Below are 24,166 nucleotides of genomic sequence, written 5' to 3'. Positions count from 1 at the left end.
AGGAAAAAATATTTCAAAGGATAAAGGAGGCCAGTGGGGTGGGTACAAAAGAACATGAGAAAGTTAGCAACATCAAGTACAGTATAATTGTGTAAATACCAAAACTAAAACTCAACATTTTATAGAATCAACACTCACTAACAAGTCAAATAAAATTATCATGTTGAAGTACACATGAATCACAGAATTTAAATTTGCATCTTCTTACTCTCTATATTCTATTAACGATTCATCTGTATAAAATAAATTAGTTAAGCTTGTTTCATGTAAAATGATCCAAATAAGCACACTGTATTGTAGAAAAATGCAGAGCATAGAATTTATAAAATATGTATAGTCACCTTCTTATTGTCTCAGGAATAGAAAGAGAATGGGGCCCTTCAGGCCACCCAAAGAGACTGAACCAGGTCTGAGCTGCATTGACAACCTTTTGAAAGTAGTCATAAGCCTTTGATCCTTCTTCAGGTGCAAAGAACTGTTGATTCTTCTCTTCATTTTCCAGAGAACCAGCATTGGCTCTATCTGAAATACTGTCATCTGAGTCCACATGATCACGTGCAATTTCCATCCCTAAAGTCCACATTTGTTATGTAAATTATTATTTGACCACAGAGTATTCTTTGAGTTATTGCTACTTATAGGAAAATAAAAACCCTTTGAAAAAAGTATTCTACTCTCTCTAATAAATTTGTAAGCATCTACTATATTTTAAAGATAATAATAATAATGTCATTTCCAAATACTCAAAAAGTTTGTAGTATATATATTCAATATAGAAAAGAGAGATGTTTTATACTTGTCAGGAATTTATTCACAAATATTCCTCAAAATATACTGTTTAATTTTGTTTACATAAAAAACTGATTAACATTCTTTGCTATTGCTAATACAAAATTAGACTTCAGCCAAAATATCAACTACATATCCAAAATGTCTTTTTCTCTGAGCAGTGTACTTAAATATAACAAAATAATTTGTATTATGAGAATTTAACCAATATAAATTAGCATGTTGTATTTTTTCAAAAATATTTACATATGCAATTACAAAAATACATAAGACACACATAATTGATGATGTATTTATCCAACTGATAAATGTTAATTTTAATGCATGAGTGATAGCTAGAAAAAGGAATATCTAAAATTAATTTCAAATGCAATCAAACTCCCATGTTTACCTATGCTTATAACTTTCTAAGCCAGGTTACCTTGAATCCAGCTTAAAACATGTAGTAAAGCCCTTAAATCTGCAGATCACAAGCTGTATACATAGGGTACTTACAATATTACAAAAAATTTACAAGGGATCAACAGGATATTTAACATTTTAGTTAAATAAAGAAAAAAACCTACTCTTAGATTTTGTACTCAGCTACTTAATGAAAGGAACCAGGGGGTACAAATTTTGGCATACAGTGGTATTAAGACTACTGTAAATGCAGTGAATTTCTATTGCTAATCATTGAAAAATTTACCCACAGAAAATGAACCAGTAAGACTGTGATAAATCCAATGGATTTTTAATGAATTTATTTCTTGAAATACTATTTTGATACTGAGAAAATTATTAACATGGACTATATTTGAGAAGTTCATTATACATACCAACAAATAGGTTCCCATATGTAAGTTCAGCATCATAAAATTTAGAAACAATGGATCCTTTTTTTGCAAAATGTTTCGATTCACGACGTGGAACCACAGGAATCAAAAAACTGCCTCTAGGCTTTGTAGTATTTCCTTGTTTACCTGCAAATGACAAATCAGAGCATAGTTAGCAACAGAAATGTTTGCAAAATTTCATATCATATTTTTAACCTGTATTTCATAATTTATATAAAATAGCAAAAGAAAAGGCCTAAATATCAATTGTGTTATTGTATGAGTTGACAAAATAGCATCCGCTGGTATGGTTGTGTAAACTGAATGGAATTATTTTGATAAGCTGAAGTTAAACGGGAGAATGAACAATATTTAACTTTAGCACAAAAATGTGTAAAACATTTTAAATGCTATTACATCAAATAATTAGAATTACTACATAAAGACAAGGATCACTATCAAAAATACATTTTCCTTATTGATCTTCAAAAATAAAATCACTTCTTTTTGATAAGCAGATACCATTTTAGATATTTTAATCCCTATTCCCGTTACAACTACTATACTTTAGAGTTTTCAAATTATTATAGACACACACACACATGTATAGTATATATACTTATATATATTAATTTTTAACTGTACAGTTAAAAAATTGAACTCATATGTTTGGTAGGACTAATCTTGAGTTCCTCTATTCTAGGTATCTTATACAATGTCTCTGAAAATAATTTTATCTAAAAAAAAAACCACAACCACAGGTCCTGAGGTCACAGTTTGTGTGACATACTTCAAAAGCAGTATCAAATATCAAGAAGCTGTTATATTCCAGGCTCTTTTCCTAATATTTTAGAGCAAAACTATTCATAATTTATCATCGAAATTATACCTACTAGGTCTCAGGGGACTCTCAGTGTCTCAGTTGTTATCGGTCTGTGTCTCTCTCTGCTGTTCTCTCATTATTTCTCTATCCACCCAACCACCCATATTTACCTGTCTGGCTGTCTGTCTGTCTGTCCATCCGTCAGACTGCAACACTGTCATGCCGATATGACTACTCTATAAAAATTCTTTAAAAGTCAATTTTGTCTACCCACTACCCATCAATGCCTGGGCCAGGTGGGAGAGCTGGCCCTGTGGTCATAAGAATGGGAAAGACATCCATGACCCTGACCAGCTGCAATGCTCTGGAGATAAAACCCTGCACCTCTCCAGGGCAGCATAACAGAGCCAATCTTGTTAGCTCAGGTGTGGGTGAGCTACCCTAGAAATTATGAGCATGGGAGGGATCTGCCATCTTTCATCTGTCTTGTCCCAGCATGGGCAGGGGAATGATGCCCTCCCTCACATCAATGCCTGGAAGCAGGTGAGAGAGCTGGCCCTGTGATCTTAAGAGTGGGAGAGTCAACGCTGCTAGTGCAGATGTAAGTGAGCCAGCACTGAAGTTGCAAGGATGGGAGAGCTGTCTCCATATTCCATTTGGTGGACCAACCATACAGCTGCCCACGCCCAAATACAGCTTTAGAACTTGGCAGGCACCAACAACCATCCCATTCATGATCTGCATGTGAAGGGGTCAATCTTGTACATCCAAAGCTGCAGGATCTCCACAACACAGGGCAACAATAGGAATCCAGGAAGAGTCCTAGTGAGGGTCCAGCATTGATAGTGTAGAGTAACCAGAGGGCTCAAACCAACCCAATGATTCCTTGCAATGAACGTTTGCAAATAAAAATTATGGACAAAGGTGTCTACAGTATAACTTACTGTGTCACACTGCAGCTCCCATTATGAGATATTCATTCTTCCCTTTTTAATTTTTTCCATTTTTCCTCTTAAATTTTGTATTATTAGGGTATGTGCAGGGTCAAAAGGCAGATGTGAAGGGATGGGAAATGAATGGAATCAAAGTACTCGATGAAAAAGGAGCATAGGATTAAATGAATAAATTCTTTTTTGAGAAACAATCAATTTTGTGATGGTTAGAATATACTACTTGAGACAGACTGTGACTGAACAGAGAGGTCCAAGAGTGCAGTAACCAGCCCCACAGCTGGCAGCCCAATGTCTAGACTCTAGTACCTGGGTCAAAACCCTGGCCTCATCTCCCACTCACCTCTGCCACAACATGAGGGCAGCAGACAACACCTACACTAACACCACCTCCCCAACCTCTGTGGCTCCCTGAGACATCTCAGACTGTGACTGTACAGAGAGAACCAAGAGGTGAGTGACCAGTCCCATAGCTGGACAGCCCAGTCCCTAGGCCCTAGACTCTGGGGCAAAAGCCTAGGCTTGTCTCCCACCTGCCTCAGTCACAATACACATCAGTGGGCATGCCACCTGAAGGTAGCTTTGTCCAGCATCCCTCCATTGGAACCTGCAATCTACAAGTCCCACTGTGGCAACAAACTCACTCATCCACGGAGACCTCAGTAGCTCCCCTAGGCACAGACAGCAACTGTAAAAAGCTGACCAAGAGTGACTCACTGCAACACAGACAGCAATTGCAACAATCGGTCCAAGAAAGAATCCCTGACACACAGACACCTACTGCAGGATTGAACCAAGAGCCTGCAACAGTCAGGGGAAGAGATGGGTAGGCACCAATGAAAGAATATATTCAACAACCTAAAGAGCAATACTGCAACACCAGAATGTAGTGTTCCCACAACAGGAAGACCTGAACATACCAACCCAGAAGAAGCAGAAGAAAAGAACCTTAAACATAACTTTATGAAGATGATAGAGACCCTTAAAGAGGAAATGAAAATTTCCCTAAAAGAAATAGAGGAAAAGACAAAGAACTGGAAGAAATAAATAAATCTCTTATAGTAAGCCAAGAACACCAAGAAAAAACAAACAGGTGAAGCAAATATTTCAAACAGTTCAAGACTTAAAAATTGAAATAGAGGCAATAAAGAAAACACAAACTGAGGGAATCCTGGAAATGTAAAATCTGGGCAAATGAACAGGAACTACAGATGTGAAAATAACCAACCATGATGGTGAAACCCACAAACACAGGTGACTGAATAAGGGAGAGCTCTTTAATCCCAGACGGATGGCTGAGAGGCCAACCGGAGACTGATCCAGACTGCATGAAAGTGGTGTCAGTGAGGAGACCACAGAAATCACTGGGGCCTTGGGTAGTAGATCAGTGTTTACCATGGCGTATGAATGATCTTTGGGAGCCCATTCCAAACAGAGGGATGCTCTCTCAGCCTGGACACATGGGGAATAATCTGAACTGTAAGAGAATGTTATCAGTCATAAACAACTTACCATCCTTTAAAATAACCTTTTGCTTGTCCAGATGAACTGCCAAATATAGATAAATAGTCAGAATGCAATTTTCTGCTGTTGCTGTAACTGGGAGTGAAAACCTAAAAGTGAAAATACTTTTATCAATAAAATAATAACTTCACATGCAGTAAAGGCAATAAAATAGTTATAATTATTCAAGATGATTTTAATCCTGAAAACACAAATTATTTATCATTTTTCTTTCCTTCTCTCTTGTTTTTGATAGCCACTGAGAATACCTTAAAAGTTTGTAAATTTAAATCTTCAAAAGTTTACATGTGTCCCTATAAAATACACTCCACAAAAGAGATGATTAACTGCACAGGTTAAAAATACAGCTTCAAATTACTATGCCAGGCAGTACAGAAGTTCTTAAAAAGTTAAATTACGATAAGACACTACTATACTAACCCCATATACTTTAAAAAGCATTCTACATCAACACACCAAAGACAACACACCCATGTCTGTTGCTATACTCTTTATAACAGCAAAGCTACTGAACAGACAATACAGCATTCTTAATCTGTTCTCATCTGTGAAATATGGATGTAACATATGCATAAAATCATGTGTGTTTGCATGTTCATGTTTAAAAGCAAGAAAATAGGAGATGGAATACCAGTGGGAAAAGGGAAGGGGATGGGTTTAACATGTAAGATATGAAGAATGAAAAAGTTATCTTTATAAAAATTTAAAACTATTTATAAATATAAATGAAAGTCCATACATCTTGTAATTTTAGAGTTGAAATTAACACACTTAATTTACTCACACTAACAATTTTCTAAATAAAATAGTATACATTCTATCATCATCCCCATCAAGGAAATGACACTGATAACTCTTGCTCTAACAATTATTATAATTACAGAAGGAAAAATAGTGTAGCAAATGCTACTGATGTTCTTCCTTTGTACTCTCATCCACTTAGAAACCAGGTACTGGTTATTTTTTACTATCTTCTAAGGGAAGATTCTACTACAGTCACTCAAAACTAGAACTCATGGCTTGTTATTGGGGTCTGGTTCAAATCCTCCCACCTATATTGTAAGGGATCTTTACAGTCCAGGGAGCTGTCTCAAGAAAATAAATAATAACCTTAATAAGAATAGGAAAGTCTGCATAGTGGCACCATATTCCCACAAAATACCAGAGAATTAGATTAAGGCTCATACTTTCACTTTTAAATCCTGTATTTATTTGATGTGATCATCAAAGAATTTAGATTCTTCTAGCTTGATTTATTTTCTCTGGGAACATTTTCTCAATATATAAAAAAAGGCTGATTTGTAGGCATTGCCACCAAAGAAAAGCACCACATGCACAAGCAAAATGAGAACTATCAATCCCCTCTGTAGGGATACTCTCTAAGCCTAGATACATGGGGAAGAACCTAGGACTTGCCCCAAATGATGTGACAGACTTTCATGATTCCTCATGGGAAACATCAGCCTCCTTGGGGAGTAGATGGGGGTGGGATGAAAGGTTGGTGGGAGGCACAGGAGGACAGGAGGGAGAGGGACCTGGGATTGGTATGCAAAATAACATTGCTTTTAGTTTATATTAAAAAATAAAATGGATCCTGAAAGAAGAATTTATTCCAAGGACAAATCTTGAAAAAGAATCATGTTTACTTTATCCTATTTTAAAAGAGGCTTGTTGAATTCCCTAATATTTAATTTTAGATGTTACATAGAATAAAGAAAAATCAGTGTCTGAAAGGATGAGGGAAAAACGACTAATGAAAATATGGAGTGAGTTGCATTCATCCAAGAAGCATATATTATAGAAATCAGATAATTTATATAGCATGGAAATGGAAACACTGTATTTATTTATATTATTATAGATAGATTAAAATATAAAATACTCTTGGTTTTGGTATTACTAGTACTGTACGTGTTAATAGCTAAAGAGAAGTGTTTAAGCTTCTTGTTCAATCTCTGAGACAAAGGGCAATTAATTACAGTATGTTTTGACTTCAATAGCATAGGAACTATGATGATCTAACAAAAATATCAAATATAATGTTAAATACTATGATATCATTTTATATTTGTCAGATTACCTTCCATTTATATCAGAACTAATTCAGGGAACATAGAACTTTCTAAAAACAGTCCTATTTAACAGGTCAGTAGATAAACTGAAGCACAGAAGGGGTAGGAAATACTTAGTATGATGGTTTCTTTCAAACCCTTTGCTATATGGCACCTAGGGGAAAAAAACGTATTTTATAAGAAGGTAAAAAAGCAGAGTTGAGAGCCAAAGAATGTCTAATTGAGTAAAGAACGTTACTAGCAGTAAAAGTATCCTAAACTGAGTTTAAACTCTGAAGCCCAATGTTAAAGAAACAAAACAAAACAAAACAAAACAAAAAAACCTAGTGTGATGAGATCTGCAATGTCAGCAAAAGCAGACAGGAAGGAAAAGACAAGACTGGCCAGCCAAATGGAGCAAACAGTGCAGAAACATAAAGAAATGCAACAAGAGTGGGCGGGGGAGGGAAAAAAGGGAAGAATTAAGAGAGAGGAAGAGAGATAGGAGGGGGAAGAAGGAAGAGAGGGAAGAGATGAGGAAGGATGAGTTACAAAGAAAGTGGAGAGGGAAAAGAGAAAACAGAGAAAGGAGAAGGAGTGAGGAGAGGGAGATAGAAAAAGACATACTAAACTAGTTCTATGAAAACGCATTTTACTGTGAGAGCAACTACATATGACATCACCATTACAAGTGTATGTGTGGATCAGTATTCGAAAACATACTTTCAATGAATGGGACAAAATTGATAACTGTATTTGCTCAAGAATAATTTATTCCAGAAACAGAAACAAATGTCCTTGATTAAAGTATCTAAAGTGACGTACCCAAATCTACTCACAATTCTTTTAATTCAATCCCTGATAGCAAAATATATCACATATAATCATATTTACACACACATTCAATAATATATTTGCTCAAATATTTGACGCCTGCTACAGATAGTACTTGTGTATTATTTAATCAAGCACTGGGACAATAAAACTTTACTTTAGGAATTCTAATGTACAGTTATCACAGCTCAAAGCATGTTCCTAAACTAACAAGTTCTGCATCAAAAGGAAACTCTATAAATATGCAGAGCTACAAAAATCTTTCTAGACTTACCATCTCCTCCTTTATAGGCGTGGGGCTCAACAGTTTTATTGAGTCCTCAGAGGTAGTCATATGCAGGGTAACATTTCAAACCTGTTTTATAATGTGGTTCCTTTTAAATTTAAGTTGTGAGCATTTAAACTTTCAGTGCTCAGCGTATTTCTCATATGAATTATATCAGAAAATCCTCAATGGAGACATGTGACTAACACCTCACATACAATTCTAATTTAATTTCAGTTCGCTTACAAAATAAAGAGGTTTTATCTCCCCTTCTCTAAAGTTACCATATCTCAGTACTAATATTAAAGGAATAATTTATCTACTTGATTCTGAGATTCTCCTCATTTAGAAAAGTGATGGATAGGTTTGTGATATATAGCCTTTATCATGAAGGCAAGTTAGTTTTGTGTTAAATGCCTTTCTGCATGTTTTATGATGATCATGTAGTTCACATCTCTAATTCCATTTATATGATTTAATCTGTTTACTTATTTTGAACCATAACTGGATGGCTTAACTAAAGCTAACTTGATATTGGAGCAATTTCCAAAACATTCTTCATGTAAATAGGGGAAAAAGCATCCTAGGATTCATATAGAACTACAAAAGATCCTATATAGCCCAAGTAATTCTGAGCAAAAGTAACAATGTTACAGGGATTATTGTTCTAGATTTAAAGACACATAGTTATGAAAACAGCACAGTAATGGCACAAAACAACAACAAAACGAATAAAGACAACAACAACAACAAAAAAGATTTAATAGAACAATAGAGAAGATCCAAACATCACTGCATGTAACTAAAGCCATCTGGTATTTAACAAAGTTGTCAAAAACATATGGAGGAGGAAATGTAGTATCTTTAACACGTGGTGGTAGAAAAACTGGAACTCCGCATACAGAAGAATAAATTTAAGCCCATATCTTTCACTTTGCACTAAACTCAACTCCAAATAAACCCAAAACTGGAAGTACTAGAAGAAAACATAGGCAATATCCCACAAGATAAAGATCAGGACAGGACTTTCTAAATAGGACTCAAACAGCTAAATACCAAAGACTACTGGTATTTCCAAAATTAAAAAAGGATTAGCATAGCAAAGAGAAAAATCAAATGAAGAGGAAGCTAACGGAGCAGTAGTGAATCTTTCTCAGCTATATATCTGACGAAGGACTGGTATCTAGAAACTCAAAAACCAATGAAGCTAGAGAACAACCCAATTAAAATTTAAAAAACTCTATGAAACTGAACAATGGTTTTCAAAGGAAAGAAATAAAAATGGATGGGAAAAATGCAAAACGTGTTGAACACCATTAGCAATTAGAGGAATGCAAATTAAAACTAAACTTAGATTTCATCATGTCCCTGTCAAAATTGCTAGTTCAAAGTAAACATGGCAACAAATAACAAATGCTGTAAATGATATTGGGGCAACACTTATGCATTATTAGTGGGAAAACAGATGGATTCAGCTATTATTGAAATCAGTTTTGAAAATTATATCAGAAAGCTATAAATAAATCTACCCTTTAACCGAGATACACCACTCCTTAGTATATGTACAAAGGATTCAACACCCTTTGCCACATTTACCTGTTCAGCCATGTTCACTGCGTGCTTCAGTCACAATAACCATGTAACAGAAATACTCTAAATTTCGCTTAACTGTTTAACACATAATGAAAAGAGGGTGTATCTACACGAAGGAATTCTATTTGGTTGTATGAAAAAAATAAAATCATGGAATTTGAGGGAAAATGCAAGAAAACCACAGAAAATATATTCAGTGAAGCAGCCCAAATCCTACCTTAGAATATTGAGATCTGAATTTGTAATCTGGAATAACTGCAGAAACTAGAGAAGTAAAAGGGAACATGGGGTGGGAAGAGAAGGAGTTCTAGAAAGAGGAATAGTAGTACACATTTACTATGAATGAGGAGCTGGGAAAAACAGGTATATGTGATTTGAGTTGCAAGGGGATAGAGAGGACAATAGAGATGATAGGATGGAAGGACGGGACAATAACACTAATGATGTATATAAATCAGAAATATTATAGTATGTTTACTTTAAAATACATATGTACTATATATATATACAATATGAATAAAATTACGCCACTTTGGTAGATACTACTTAGGGTAATAATCTCTCCCAAGAAACAAAGACTATCTAAAAAAAAAAAAAAACCTCTGCACTGGGCAGAAGAAACCTTCCTTCTACGTGGAGGTAAAAAGAGTCCATCAGACTTCTAAAATAATACAGGATATTGTAATTTCCTTTGGTTCCCTTCCAGAACTTGAAGACAAGACCCTAATGCTGAAGGTTACACACATTTCAGACACAAGGAATGGAGAATGTGAGCTAAAACTGACCTGGAAGACTCTTGTGTGAGATCTAGCCCTCATAGTCCTGTAGGGTGCTATGAAAGCTACCTAAAGAAGGAAGCAGTCAATAGTCCTACCCAGCTTTAAAGCCTACAAAGCACAAACTTGACTAGCAGGACAAGATATTCCCAAGGGTACAAAATGGGCAATTATATCTTGGGGGGTGGCAAATATCTTCCTAATTGAACTTAGGCCTGCCCAGTAGGAGGGAATTCATGTCTCATACAGTAAATGTAGCCAAGGACCCATGGCTCCAGAGGACATAGACCCTACAGGAGAAACTAATGCACATTTCTAAAGCAGTATAAATTGTAACTCCATTATAAATACTATACCCACAGATAAGTGTAACTTTCAGTTCTCATCAAAGAAACTTCTCATTTCAGTCCATTACATAAATCCCAACTAGTGAAAATAAAGAGAACAGCTACCTCTTTGGTGCCCAGTAACAACTGGTGTATCAACAGCACAACCCCTAAACCTACAGCTCAAAGACCACTATCAAATAGACAGCAAAATTGATTATTGTTCTTTCAAGGTCTGTGAAGAATTGTGCTGGGATTTTAATGGGGATTGCATTGAATCTGTAGATTGCTTTTGGCAGGATAGCCATTTTTACTACATTGATCCTACCTATCCAAGAGCATGGGATATCTTTCCATTTTCTGAGGGCTTCTTTAATTTCTTTTTATGAAGACTCAAAGTTCTTGGGATACAGGTCTTTCACTTGTTTGGTTAGCGTTACCCCAAAGTACTTTATGTTGTTTGTGGCAATTGTAAAGGGTGATGTTTCTCTGATTTCTTTCTCAGCCCTTTTATCATCTGTATATAGTAGGGCTACTGATTTTCTTGAGTTGATCTTGTAGTCTGACACTTTGCTGAAGGTGTTAATCAGATGTAAGAGTTCCCTGGTAGAGTTCTTTGGGGCATTTATGTAAACTATCATATCATCTGCAAATAGTGAATGTTTGAAGTCTTCCTTTCCAATGTGTATCCCCTTGATCTCCTTTTGTTGTCATACAGCTCTGGCTAGAACTTCAAGTACAATATTGAAAAGGGACAGAGAGAGTGAACAGCCTTGTCTTGTTCCTGATTTTAGAGGAATTGCCTGTTCCCCTATGTTTATAGCAGGATTATTTGTAATAGCCAGAACTTGGAAGCAGCCTAGATGCCGCTCAACCGAAGAGTGGATAAAGAAAATGTGGTACATTTACACAATGTAGTACTATTCAGCAGAAAAAAACAATGCAATCTTGAAATTTGCAGGCAAATGGATGGCACTAGAAGAAACCATCCTGGGCGAGGTAACCCAGTTACAAAAAGATAAACATGGTATGTACTCTCTCATATATGGATTTTAGACACAGATTTGGAGAGTGCCAGCCTACATTCCCATGGCCAGAGAGTCTGGGAAACAGAACCTTCATTCAGTGGCTGATGGAAGAAGAGGCAGACTCCCACGGCTAAGCACTGAGCTGAACTCAAGAAATCCAGTGACAGAGAGGGAGGACTGATGGCCAAAGGGGTATGACTGGGCTGGTTTAACCCACAGAAACAGCTGACCTGACAAGGGTTAGCTCTTGAATCCCAGACTGATTCCTGGGAACCCAACATGGGACTGATCAAGACCCCCTGAATGAGGGTGTCAGTGCGGAGGCCCAGTATTGAGCCTTGGGTAGTAGAACAGTATTTATCCCGGGTATACAAATGGACTTTGGGCTCCCATCCAACAATGAGAGATGCACTGTCACCCTGGATTCTTGGGGCAGGGTTTAGGCCCTGCCCTGAACGAAATGACAGACTATGGACACCCCCATGGAGGACCTTACCCTCCCTGGGGAAATGAGGGGATATTGGGATGTTGGTGGGAGGGCACGGGAGGAGGGGAGGGAAAAGGAAAAGGACCTGGAATTGACATGTGAAGCAACATTGTTTCTAATTTAAATTTAAAAATAAATAAATAAATAAAATAGCAAAAGAGACAGCAAGAACCAAAGGACCAGAGCACTCAGATGTGAAATAGTGTCTCCTATATATGACAGGGAAGTTGAACCCATGAAATTTCAAAAATATCCTTGCACAAACAAGTCCTGCACTGTGATACCACCTGTTGTTTTATATGTATGCAACAATGGTAATTAAAAACATGTGGTGCCGGGCGGTGGTGGCACACGCCTTTAATCCCAGCACTTGGCAGGCAGAGGCAGGCAGATCTCTGTGAGTTCGGGTCCAGCCTGGACCGATAGCCTCCAAAACAATACAGAGAAACCCTGTCTCGTAAAACCCAAAAAAATAAAAAATAAAAAAAAGTAAAAGCATGTGGCCATGAATATGAAAGTATCAGAAGAGTGACTCTAGATGAACTCAGAATGGGAGATGGAAGGTAAGAAAGTATATACATGCTTATGAAATACCAGTTTCAAAACAATAAAAAATTGAATTAAAATATGTGTGGGACTTAATGTATAGAAGGCCTCAGTGTTCTGGCCTACTGCATGCCCAATTATGAGCTTTCAATATGTTTCATACTCGTGGTGGTTTGAATAGATATGGCCCCCACAGTCTCATGTGCTTGAATGTTTGACCCACAGAGAGTAGTACTATTTGGAGGTGTGGCCTTGTTGGAGGAAGTGTGTCATATCTTTAAACAATGCCCAGAATGGCATATAGTCAACTTCTGCTGCTTGAGAATCAAGATGTAGAACTCTGAGTTCCTTATCCAATACCGTATCTGACTGCATGAAGCCATACTTCTTACTGACAATAATAGACTAATCTTCTGAAACTATAAACCTGCCCCAATTAAATGCTTTCCTTTATAAGAGTTTTCATGTGTCTTCACAGCAATAGAAACCCAAACTAACACTCACCATGGAACTTCTACCTGAGGGTTCAGCCTTGATTAAAAGAACTATATATCTATAAACAATTCTTCACTTCACAACGCATCTAGATTATAAGGCAAGTATAAGAAATTGTTTTCCATTGATATTAGAATTGCTGAAAAATCAAACCTTCAAGCCAACTTTCACCCTTATGAAGACACACAGAAAAACATAAAAGTTTATTATAACAATGTTTCTACACAATGCAATGTTTTCTCTCAGCACAAGATCAGCAATCCCAACATTCTGCCATGGATTAAATGGATCAAAGTAAGAAATCTACTAGCGAAGTAACATTAAAATACACGAATAAATATCAATTGAAAATACGATGATAATGATTTGGAGATAAGTTTTGAGGCAATCTCCATGCCCAGTTACAACTGAGTTCCTGTGTATGATCTCTCTTCCCTTTCTGTGGGAAGATCCTGTTAATAGGACTATGAACCTTTGATTCAGTAACTCTTTTAAAAATAGAAGTCCATAACTGCAAATTAGCCTCTGTGTCATTCTTAGAATAATAATAAAATAATCATAGTTTCATATATTGTTCAAGTTTTGATACATGACAAAACTATTTAAGTGCTTTTAATGCATATTTTCTTTTAATTCTACAATGACCCCTGTTCAAATATCAAATCTTCTGGAACGCCATATGTATCTATCCAGAGGTTACAAAGAGAAAACTTTCCTGGCTTTCTCTTTAAAGTCATTCATTATCCTCCATAGATTATGACAACAATATATTCATCCATTTATGAGTTCTTTAATATAATAGATGTGGCACAAGCATGATGTTGTATAGGGAGAGATCTCAGGTATCTGCAACACTGACCAAACAGGCATGGTCACAGGTACTTGGGGGAGGAGAGATAAACAGAAAGGAAAAGGGGTGCTGGCTCTTTTGGGGGCTGTGATAGAGGTTGTGTGGAACAGAGCGCCTACCTCAGTTCTCGGCTTCTCATGTAAGTGACTTCTGTCTCTAATAAATTATCATATGACCCCTCTCCCCAGTATGTTTGACATGGCTCGTTTACCAATATCAATGTTGTTTTGTGGTCATACCAGTTCCAAGAGAAGTATCAGAAAAATTTTTTTCAGTCAGGAAAGATTGAATGGGCCCACAGTAGAAAAGTCAAAAATCTACTTGATAGGCAAGAATTATTTCATTAATAAAAAGGATAAGATATGCTGGAAGCATATTTTTCTGTTTTATATATGTCTTTTTTATTTTTAAATTTTAATTAGAAACAAGGTTGCTTCACATGTGAATCCCAAGTCCCTCTCCCTCTTCCTCCCCTCTTCCCATGCCTTCCCTCTAACCCTCTGTACCCCCTTCCTGCATCCCCACTCCTTTCCCCAGGGAAGATGAGGCCCTCCATGGGGGTATCCACTGTCTGCCATTTCATCCAGGGCAGAAACTAGGTCCTCCCCCAAGAATCCAGGATGAGTGAGCATCTCTCATTGTGGCGTGGGCACCCAAAGTCCATTTGTACGCCAGGGATAAATATTGATCTACTAACCAAGGCCCCAAAGACTACCTAGGCCTCCTTATTGACACACACATTCAGGGGATCTGGCTCAGTCTCATGATGGCCTCCCGGCCATCAGTCTGGGGTTAAAGAGCTACCTCTTGTTCAGGTCAGCTGTTTCTGTGGGTTAAACAAGCCTGGTCTTGACCCCTATGCTCATCTTTCCTACCTCTCTGTCACTGGGCTCATTGAGTCCACCTCAGTGTTTAGCTGTGAAGAAGACCAGGTATCTGGGGTGCTTAGGCTCCCGACAGGTGGAGAAGCCCCTATTTTTGTGTTTTTTTCTTAGTTTTTATTTTGATGTTGTGGCACATGTGGCTGAAACTTGTTTTCAAAAGTGATTGCTAGTACATTGTATCACAAACTCAAAATCATGCAATGTCTCATTTCATTCAAGGAGGAAAAATCTTTATAAGTGTCACAAAATCACTAGACTAGGCTGTTGTAACTGTGACCTATCCAATATATGCCACAGTCTTACTTATTTCACTTGAGACAAACACCCTTTTTGGAAACAACCATTTGGATGATGCTACCACATCAGCTATCCCACGATAAGAGAATAAGTATCTTTGGCTGTCTTCCTCACCTATTCCTCTTTAATCACTCCATCTTTATGGTTTCAATAAAGAATGCTACTTGTTGTTTTGATACTAGGTTTTGATGTAATACATTCTTTGATGTCTTTTTCCAACAGTATTAATTTAACTATTAAACTTTTGTAAGTACTCATCTATATTAACTTTATTTTCAGTAAGAATCATCAACAAATAGGTTTTGGTGGAATGTGTGACACAGATTCTTTCATCAAAATATAACATTCAATGAATTTAAAGAAATTTGTGAAAATAATTTACATTTGGTCATACTAATAGTACATTGATAAAAGCAAGGAAATTATATTCCTGTACATGTGTGTGTGTATGAGAGAGAGGGGGGAGAGAGTGGGAGAGAGAGAGAGAGTGGGAGAGAGAGAGAGAGAGAGAGAGAGAGAGAGAGAGAGAGAGAGAGAGAGAGAGAGAGAGAGAGAGAGAGAGAGAGAAAGTTCATACATAGTATGGTATATATGAACAGTAGAAGCCTACATGCCTTTTTTTTCTCAATCAATTTCCACCGATTTTGTGAGACACAAGCTCTCCCTGAATCTGGATGTCATTTCCTCAGCCCTAGAACTACTGGTGCAGACAGAGGTGCTTTATCAGCAGTGTCATCTACTGAATTCCCATCCTTCTGCTTGGGAAGACTCTAATGAATGTGTCTACTATATACTAAAGGGATTTTTCATTATGTGTGTTGTTATTTGTATATTATATATCTGTCTATATCTATGTGTTTCAGAAAGAAGTTTCTGGAAATAAATGGGAAAAGATAAAGAGATGAAATTGATGCAAAAATACAATAGGAAAAAATAATATAGATTATCTATTATTATACTTTGGAAGCATATATATGACATAGCTGCTCTAAATAAAAGTTTGTGTCTAACAAAATTCCTGTACCATGCCACTGTAGTCCTTCAAGCTTTCTTCTGGTCTCTGTGGTATTACAGTTCAAAAGGCCAAAACATCAAAACTATCATCAATAAAAGAATCTTGTTATACCTCCACACTTCATGCTCTACTACTTGTAAAACTTTTACCTGCATCACCCATCAATTTACATATGAGAAAATGAGTGTAAAAAATTAAGTTAACTAAGTTATAACAGTACAAATGCATAAAATTCACTATTTTGCTCTTTTTCATGAAAGCAAATTTATATTGGGACATTAAAAAATTTAGGTCCAAAATCATTAAGGTAGATGTTATTCCTTTACCACTTTACAAAAGTATAGAATATGAAGCTACTTTCCTTCAATGTCCAGCACAAAAGCATCCACGTTTAAATATCTTACCAGTTATTTTTGTCATCACAAAAGAGAAGATTGGCAAAAAATGAAACAGGTTTAGATGAATTGAAACTAAGATGACATGGTAGCACATCATTAATTCCAGTATCAGAGGCTGTGATAACTCTTCCTTTGGGGAATGTCACAGTAAGTGGGTGAATCTCATCATCATCAAGAAGTTTAGCAGTGGGAATTTTGAATTGTAGAGTTGAATTTCTGTTTAACATAAAAATTAAAATATATTTTGCTCAAGATATCAGCAACTGATTTGAATTGAAAGAGTATTTATTTTTACAAAAAGCAAACGTATGCAATACTAGGTTTAATACTTAAACATATATTTGTATCATCTCTTTTTGTCTGTCCCCTTTGTTCTGTAAGAATTAAGAGAGGTAAAATATCTGAATAAAGGCATTTTTAATTACATAAGATTATTCCCCTCATTCACATCCTAACAAAGATTTATTCAAAATGATCAGATAACATTTAAAAAGGTAATGTATACACATTAAATTATATTGATAGATTATAACATGAAGAACTTTAAAATTTTGGATACTAATCACCACCTCCAGATAATCATTACATTATTAAACATTTAGAATGTTAAATGTTTACATTATAAAGCTATTAAAAACATTTAGTATGCTAAATGTTTATTTCATATATGAAACTTATTTAAACAAATCAAATGTATATAGTATCATTTTAAAATTAATATCCTACTTAGAATACTGTTGTCAATAAATTTTGAAACAATAGCTTCTTGTATTTTATCATAAACGTGAAAACATAGCAAATAAGTATTATTAAATGGGAATCACAGTCTCTTATTTTATTAAGTGTGAACATCACTCTGGTAATAAAATAGGAAAAATGACTTCCATCTGAATTAATTATATCTATATGGTACACTAGACAAAATATGAGAAGTTACATTATAAGTCCAGTAAAAATCATTTTAGTTCTAATTTACTAAATATTTCATTTATGCTGCTGATTTCATTATATGTATACAGCAAGGAAGCTAAAGGTCATCATCTCTTCAACTCTTTTCAGAGTTATCATGTCATAATTTGAGTTCAAGTAGTTTTTATATAGATATCACTATACATTAGAGTTGACAAGTTAAAAGATTAATTATTATATTAAGAGAAGATCCAAAATAGCAATATTTTGTAGCAAAATCAATTCCAGTTTACTTTATTTGAAAATTAATAGAAGTTAATGCCTGCTTATAAAATATACACTTGACAGAACTGCAGATTGCAAGAGTATGTTGAATCTTCAAGTACTAAGGTCTTCTCAACCTGAACAACACTTTATGCAAGCCCTGTGGCATCATCCATGATAAGTTCCACATCTAACACGATAAATAACTGTGACACTGTCTTCCTCAATTTGGATATTTCACAAACAGTGTTAGTATATAATTTTTGGTAGGATAATCCATGTATACAGGCTTCCTAGATTTAACTCAGTATTTTGTTTCTGATATTCCAAATACCACTGTCTTACTAGCTGAAGTTCATTTATAACCATAATACTCATGTCCAAATAAACAGCAAGTTATTAATGCCTTCACTTGTCACAAGAAGCATGTACAATTCCCAGATTTTACTATACTAAAAACATTACTATGGATAATGTTAAGCATAGGTTATAGTACACATGTAAGATTGTATTTCAAGAATATATTATTGAGACAGTCAAAACCACCGTGAGGACACCGAGAGTATTACCCTATATAATCTGCTCCACATTGAAAGTTACAATGAATATTTTCCTCTATCTTCCATTTTCCTACTCCCCCAAACATTATTAGACTCAAACAACAGGTATACAGTGGTCAGTGGAGATAGCTAAGTAGTTAAAATCAAAAGCTGTTCTTTCAGAAGACCAGAACTCATTTCTAAAGACCCATATCAAGTGGCTTACAACCAACCACGATGTTCCAGGGCATCTGGCATGATTTTAGCTTCTAAAGATACCTACATACATATGTACAGGAAAATGTATAACACATACATATACTGTATATATACACATAAGTATATGTGTGTGGTTACATGTATTATACACACACACACACACACAAACATACCCATAAAATAAAACTAAAAATTGGGTGTACTGTTATCAGTTACACAGCTATCATGTTAATATATTAAATGAAAGAAAGGATCTTGCAGATCATGAAAAGCCACACTGCAAAGAAAACCATGGAGCTTTAAACTTGTTTTTAAAAGTATAGAGTACTTCTTCTGGACAACACTTCTTCCAAGTGATCACTTAGCAGCTATAGCTGGTCCACTCTTATCATTGTGGCTAGTTTCAATGTCAATGTACCACAAGCTAGGGTCATCTGGGGAAAAGGGAATATTAAACTAGAAAATGCCTCAAAAGTTTGTACTGTAGGAATTTTCTTAACTGTTGCCTGATATTGGAATTCAGCTAACTGTAGGTAGTACCACCAAAAATGAGTTGGTCCTGAGTGGTATAAGAAATAAGGTTGAGAGATGCCCCTGCCCAATCACAGACCATGCTTGCCAGAAGATCAGACCAGTGTCTAGACCAGTCACCATCAGAAAGGCTTCCTCCAGCAGCTGATGGGAGCAGATGCAGAGACCCACCCAAACATTAGGTGGAGCTCAGTTAATCCTGTGGAAGAGGAGGAGGCAGGAGTATCATAGAAGCCACAGGGGTCAAGGACACTAAGATAACATGGCCCACAGCATCAAATAATCAGGGTACATAGGGGATTACAGAGACTAAAATGACAAACACGGACTCTCTATGCGTCTGAACTAGATCCTTTGCATATATCTTATGGGTGTCCGTTTTCTTGTGAGACTCCCAACAGTGGGTCTAAGACTTTTGCCTGTCCTTGGAACACTTTTCCTCCTACTGAGTGGCCTTGTCTAGCTTGGATATAAGGGTTTGTGCCTAGTGTTATTACATCTTGTTATACCACCTTAGGTTGATATTCATGATTAGCCTGTTATTTTCTGAAGGGAAAGTGAGGAGGTCTGGATGATAGAGGATGCGGAGTGAGGAACGGGGAAGAGTGCAGGAAGGGGAGACTGAGGTCAAGATGTATTGTATGATAGAAGAATTTAAAAAAAGCCTGAGCAAGCCACGGTGAGGAAGCCAGTAAGCAACATTCCTCAACCACATCTGAATTGTATCCTGCCTCCAAGTTATTTTCTTCCCACCCTCTCTTCCCTGTATGATGGATAGCAAGCTGTAAATGAAAATAACCATTTCCTCTAAGTTGATTTTGGTCATAGTGTTATCACCTAATTAATAGAGATATTTGAATAGGAGAGGGACATAGTTCCCAGCCCTCAATGACAAGATATAAAACAAACAAACAAAAAAATTTGTCAAACATTACAGATAAAGAAAATCAGCACCTCCAGGTTTATTAAAACTATAAATAAAATTTAACTCTGATATATAATATGTGTATGTATTTATATATATATTATTTTTATATATATTAAATTTATACATATATATGTGTGTGTGTTACTGAAAAGAAACCACATAAAACATAAATAAATTTAAAGATACAAAGATTTACTAGATCTTTCTAGTAATCAAAAATATAATCTGGTTTACCTTAGTAATAACAAAAGGATCAATTCATTAGACAATGTTAAACATTCTATTTGCCAAACAAGTAAAACAAGTTATTTGAAATAAAGGTTAGAAATTCACCATTACAGCACCTATTTTAATAACTCTCTTTCAGTGATGAACACAAAGAAATAAAAACATGATAAAGAGCTCTCATTTACTTAGGGTGACATTTTAAATGACACAAACAAAGCACTGGGTGTAAATGTCTATGACTCACCTGCCTCACTCCTGATGTAGTTATCAGTGGAAATATGTACATATTACCGTATAATGTATAGAAAGATATAGAAAGACGCTGATAGCCTTGTTGCACATTATAGCCAAGACAAGGAGTACTATGGATAAAAATAATAGCTGGGAATGTGGTACCTACTTTTGACTTCAGTACTCTGAATTCTAAGTTGGCTGATCTCTGAGTTCAGTACCAGTCGTGGCCACACAGTGAGTTAAGTTTTATAAAACACTTTTATTGTAGCTTTTGATGTTTTATTATTTGTTTTAAAACACTAATTATATATGTACTATATTGATATTCTGTTTTTAATCTTTTCATATACTGTAGCTATTTATTATTTTTGACAATATTTGTATTATGCTATTTGATTATATTTTCAAGAGACCACTCTATGCATTCTATACTGACCTCTACCAAACAAACCTCCTAAGCATCCTCCTAAATTCTGGGATTACATCCATATACTACCATGTTCAGTATTTATATTTCTCTGAATTTTATTAAATATATATTTGTTGTGACCACAGCCAAAATGAAGGTGAGTAACTTTATTAATTACAAATATAATATAGTTTATGAAATAAAATGCTGACAAGATATAAATATTATCAAAAATCTGTAAGAGTTACAATCACTTGAAAGCTTTTTAAATTCTAAACCATACTCACAATTAAGATATTCTTAAAATATATAAATCCTAATGTAAACTAAAAGGAAAAATATGACTATCCCTTCCACACAATAAACTATCACATACATATTTGACCTGAAGATAAATACTGAGAAAAAAATGTGGCCAGAATCAAAAACCATTGTCTTAGTTTTATAATTACATGTAAATTAATTCTGACAGCAAACTATGATACTGGAGGAAAAATCAAGAAGTAAGAATTTGATTCTACAACTAATATATAATTTTCTGGTGTTCAGATACTGAAGAAAAGATGTAGTGAAACCAATCTAGACTGCTCATTCATATAAACTCAAAGACAATAAATTAATGTTGTTAGAGATATCAAATAAATGTTTTAAGCCACAAAATTTGTGTTAATTTTTACAGTGAAATTGTAAGCTTACTTCTTATTCCATGAAGACAGTTTTTTAATATCAAGAAAATAAATAACTACTATGGTTATTTTGTACTTTCTAAAATGTCAATGTATAATGACAAAAATTAATAGTTCTTCAAAACTATAGCAGGAAGTCAGGCATAGGATATAATTTTCACATAACATAGAGACAAACAAAATTGCATATAAAGAAGATGTAGAAAATTCATATTAAGGATTTACCTGAAATAGTTCTGTGGCAAAATTCTGATATCCACCCCAGCTGTGATATCCAAAGGAACAGGAGTAAAACATATAAACGGTGGATCAAAAAGTATCTGTGGTGATTGTATCTCTCCAATAAGACTTAATATTCTATAGTCAAATAAATTATCATTTAAACGTATAGCAACGTCACCTCGGTAGGTTATGGGCTTTTCTATGGAAAAAAGGTGCTACATATTAGTCTACATTCATTTCAAAGTGTATATATTATAAGAATTACTACTAAAATGTACTATGATCCTGAAGCTCATTGGGGCAGAATAGTTAACCCAAGAACAATGAAGCCAGATGAAGTTAGATTAAATGAAGAATTATTGAAAACAACAAAAACAAAAGGGTAACATGGCTTCAAGTATGCTTTCTCTAGAGATGGAAAACAATCATTTTAATATATAATGTATGAGGCGAGCGTGATATCCACTACACTACGGAAACACTACAGAACTGACTTGTGAACCAACCATGTTTCTAATCTAAATTTAAACTTAAAAATAAAAAAATTAATAAAAAAAGAAAAAATATATATAATGTAGCAGAGGGTATAATGCACACTTGGGAGGGAATGTTTACTACATGGAGAAATAAATAATACATGGAAGCAGTATGATGGGACTTCATTTGTTCAGCTGTTGCCAATGCTTTATATGGAAGCTGCTAATACATTTTGGTATATATAACATGAAGATGACATCACAAACTGCCAGAAGGATATTAAGGGACTACTGAGAAAGAGGTTTGCTGAGTGAAACTCTCCCAGCTTTGAAGATTAAGAAAGGCTGTCAGGGCACTGGAGAGATGGCTCAGTAGTTTGGACCCACGCTCTACTCCCTGTCCCTACATGGAAGCTCACAATCATCTGTACCTCCAGTTATGAAGGACCCACCATGTACTTCTGGCATCGGCAGGCTCCAGACATACAGAAGGAATAATATACACACATATATGAAGGCAAAACACTAATACACATAAGATTAAAATTTACAGTTTTTAAAACTACAAAAATACTTACTTGGACAGAAATGTATGGAAATAGTATACCTCTCATTTGGTTTCAGACATCCAATCAGTGCAGTAAATTTGAATATGCCACTTTTGAAAAGTTTGTCAATTTTAGCAATATCCAAAGACCACTGAACATCTTTTTTTGAAATATTATATAAGACAAGGTCCTATTCATACATATACAAAAGAAGACATTTTTAGAATTTAATAAATGCATTATAAAATTTAGTTGTTAAGGACAAGATCAAAGCATATGATTATGGTGATATTAAGATGCCAAAAAGCCAACCTAAAAGGGCTCTTAGATAAATGTATTAATGATTTGCAGCAAAAATAATAATAAAATTTATGTTACTTTATACTGACATAGTAAAACAAAGAGAATAGTCTTATAGGAAAAAAAAATCTACATTGTATATGTGAATGTGTTCTTTAAATTCCCTAATCCTTTAAAGTTAATCACATCAATGTCAAAGTATTGGAGAATAGTAGAGACACCAGGTAGTTGCTATGAATCACTGTGATGCCACATAGGCACTTCATGTGATGTCAGATATCAACGCTGTAACATTTCCCCAGTAGACCCATAGAAAAGAAATGTGACTATCCTCTAAATGCTGAATAAGGCAATGTTAGCAACTTTCCCCTAAAGTCTCAGAAAGAATCATGGCTCCTGCTAATACCTTAATCATAATGGAGTAAAAACAGGTGACTTAGACACTCTGTCCCCTGGTCACATATATCAAAACAAATGAAAGAAATTTCAATAATGTAAAATAATCTACCACTTCAGAAGTGCATTTTCAAATCTGGAATGCGTTGAAAGTTGCTAAAGTAATTTTTTGTGTTCCACATACTAGATTTTTACACACAGGGTTTATTAAAAGAAATTTTACTGTCTTTTTATGCTCTGGATCTAAAAATTCCATCATAATTTAAGTAGAGATATTTATTTACTCACAATTTTAATGCCATACATTCTGCTTTTATCAATTCAATGTTAAATATTTTCCCTGTATGCTTTATCACCAATAATAAAGATATTCAAAAAAACTGATTGTAGGAGTAACAATACACCAGAGTAAAAGGCCAGGGAAATACAACTTCTTAATAGGTACATGTTATGTTCTTTCATATGCATTGTCTTTTTTTCTTCTTCACTATTGAGATTGCTTCTTGTTACATTTTCATATGTACATATGTG

General features: G+C 35.2%; 1 protein-coding gene across 4 annotated transcripts in view; it reads right to left on the bottom strand.

Annotated features, from left to right (window-relative positions):
• Window positions 1-24,166, bottom strand: part of Cfap47 (cilia and flagella associated protein 47) — a 255,121-nt gene that overhangs the window by 163,905 nt on the left and 67,050 nt on the right. For all 4 annotated transcript variants that reach the window (XM_040744178.1, XM_040744177.1, XM_040744175.1 and 1 more), the window contains exons 24-29: window positions 22,970-23,129; window positions 21,919-22,114; window positions 16,753-16,962; window positions 4,890-4,990; window positions 1,608-1,751; window positions 342-570 (exon numbers count right to left, since the gene is read on the bottom strand). In XM_040744178.1, coding sequence (XP_040600112.1) covers window positions 342-570; window positions 1,608-1,751; window positions 4,890-4,990; window positions 16,753-16,962; window positions 21,919-22,114; window positions 22,970-23,129 — 1,040 coding nt within the window. The remainder of the gene's footprint in view (window positions 1-341; window positions 571-1,607; window positions 1,752-4,889; window positions 4,991-16,752; window positions 16,963-21,918; window positions 22,115-22,969; window positions 23,130-24,166) is intronic.

This window comes from Mesocricetus auratus, unplaced genomic scaffold (genome assembly GCF_017639785.1).
Source record: "Mesocricetus auratus isolate SY011 unplaced genomic scaffold, BCM_Maur_2.0 Super-Scaffold_100003, whole genome shotgun sequence".
Lineage (NCBI taxonomy): Eukaryota > Metazoa > Chordata > Mammalia > Rodentia > Cricetidae > Mesocricetus > Mesocricetus auratus.
This window is presented reverse-complemented; position numbering and strand designations above follow the sequence as displayed.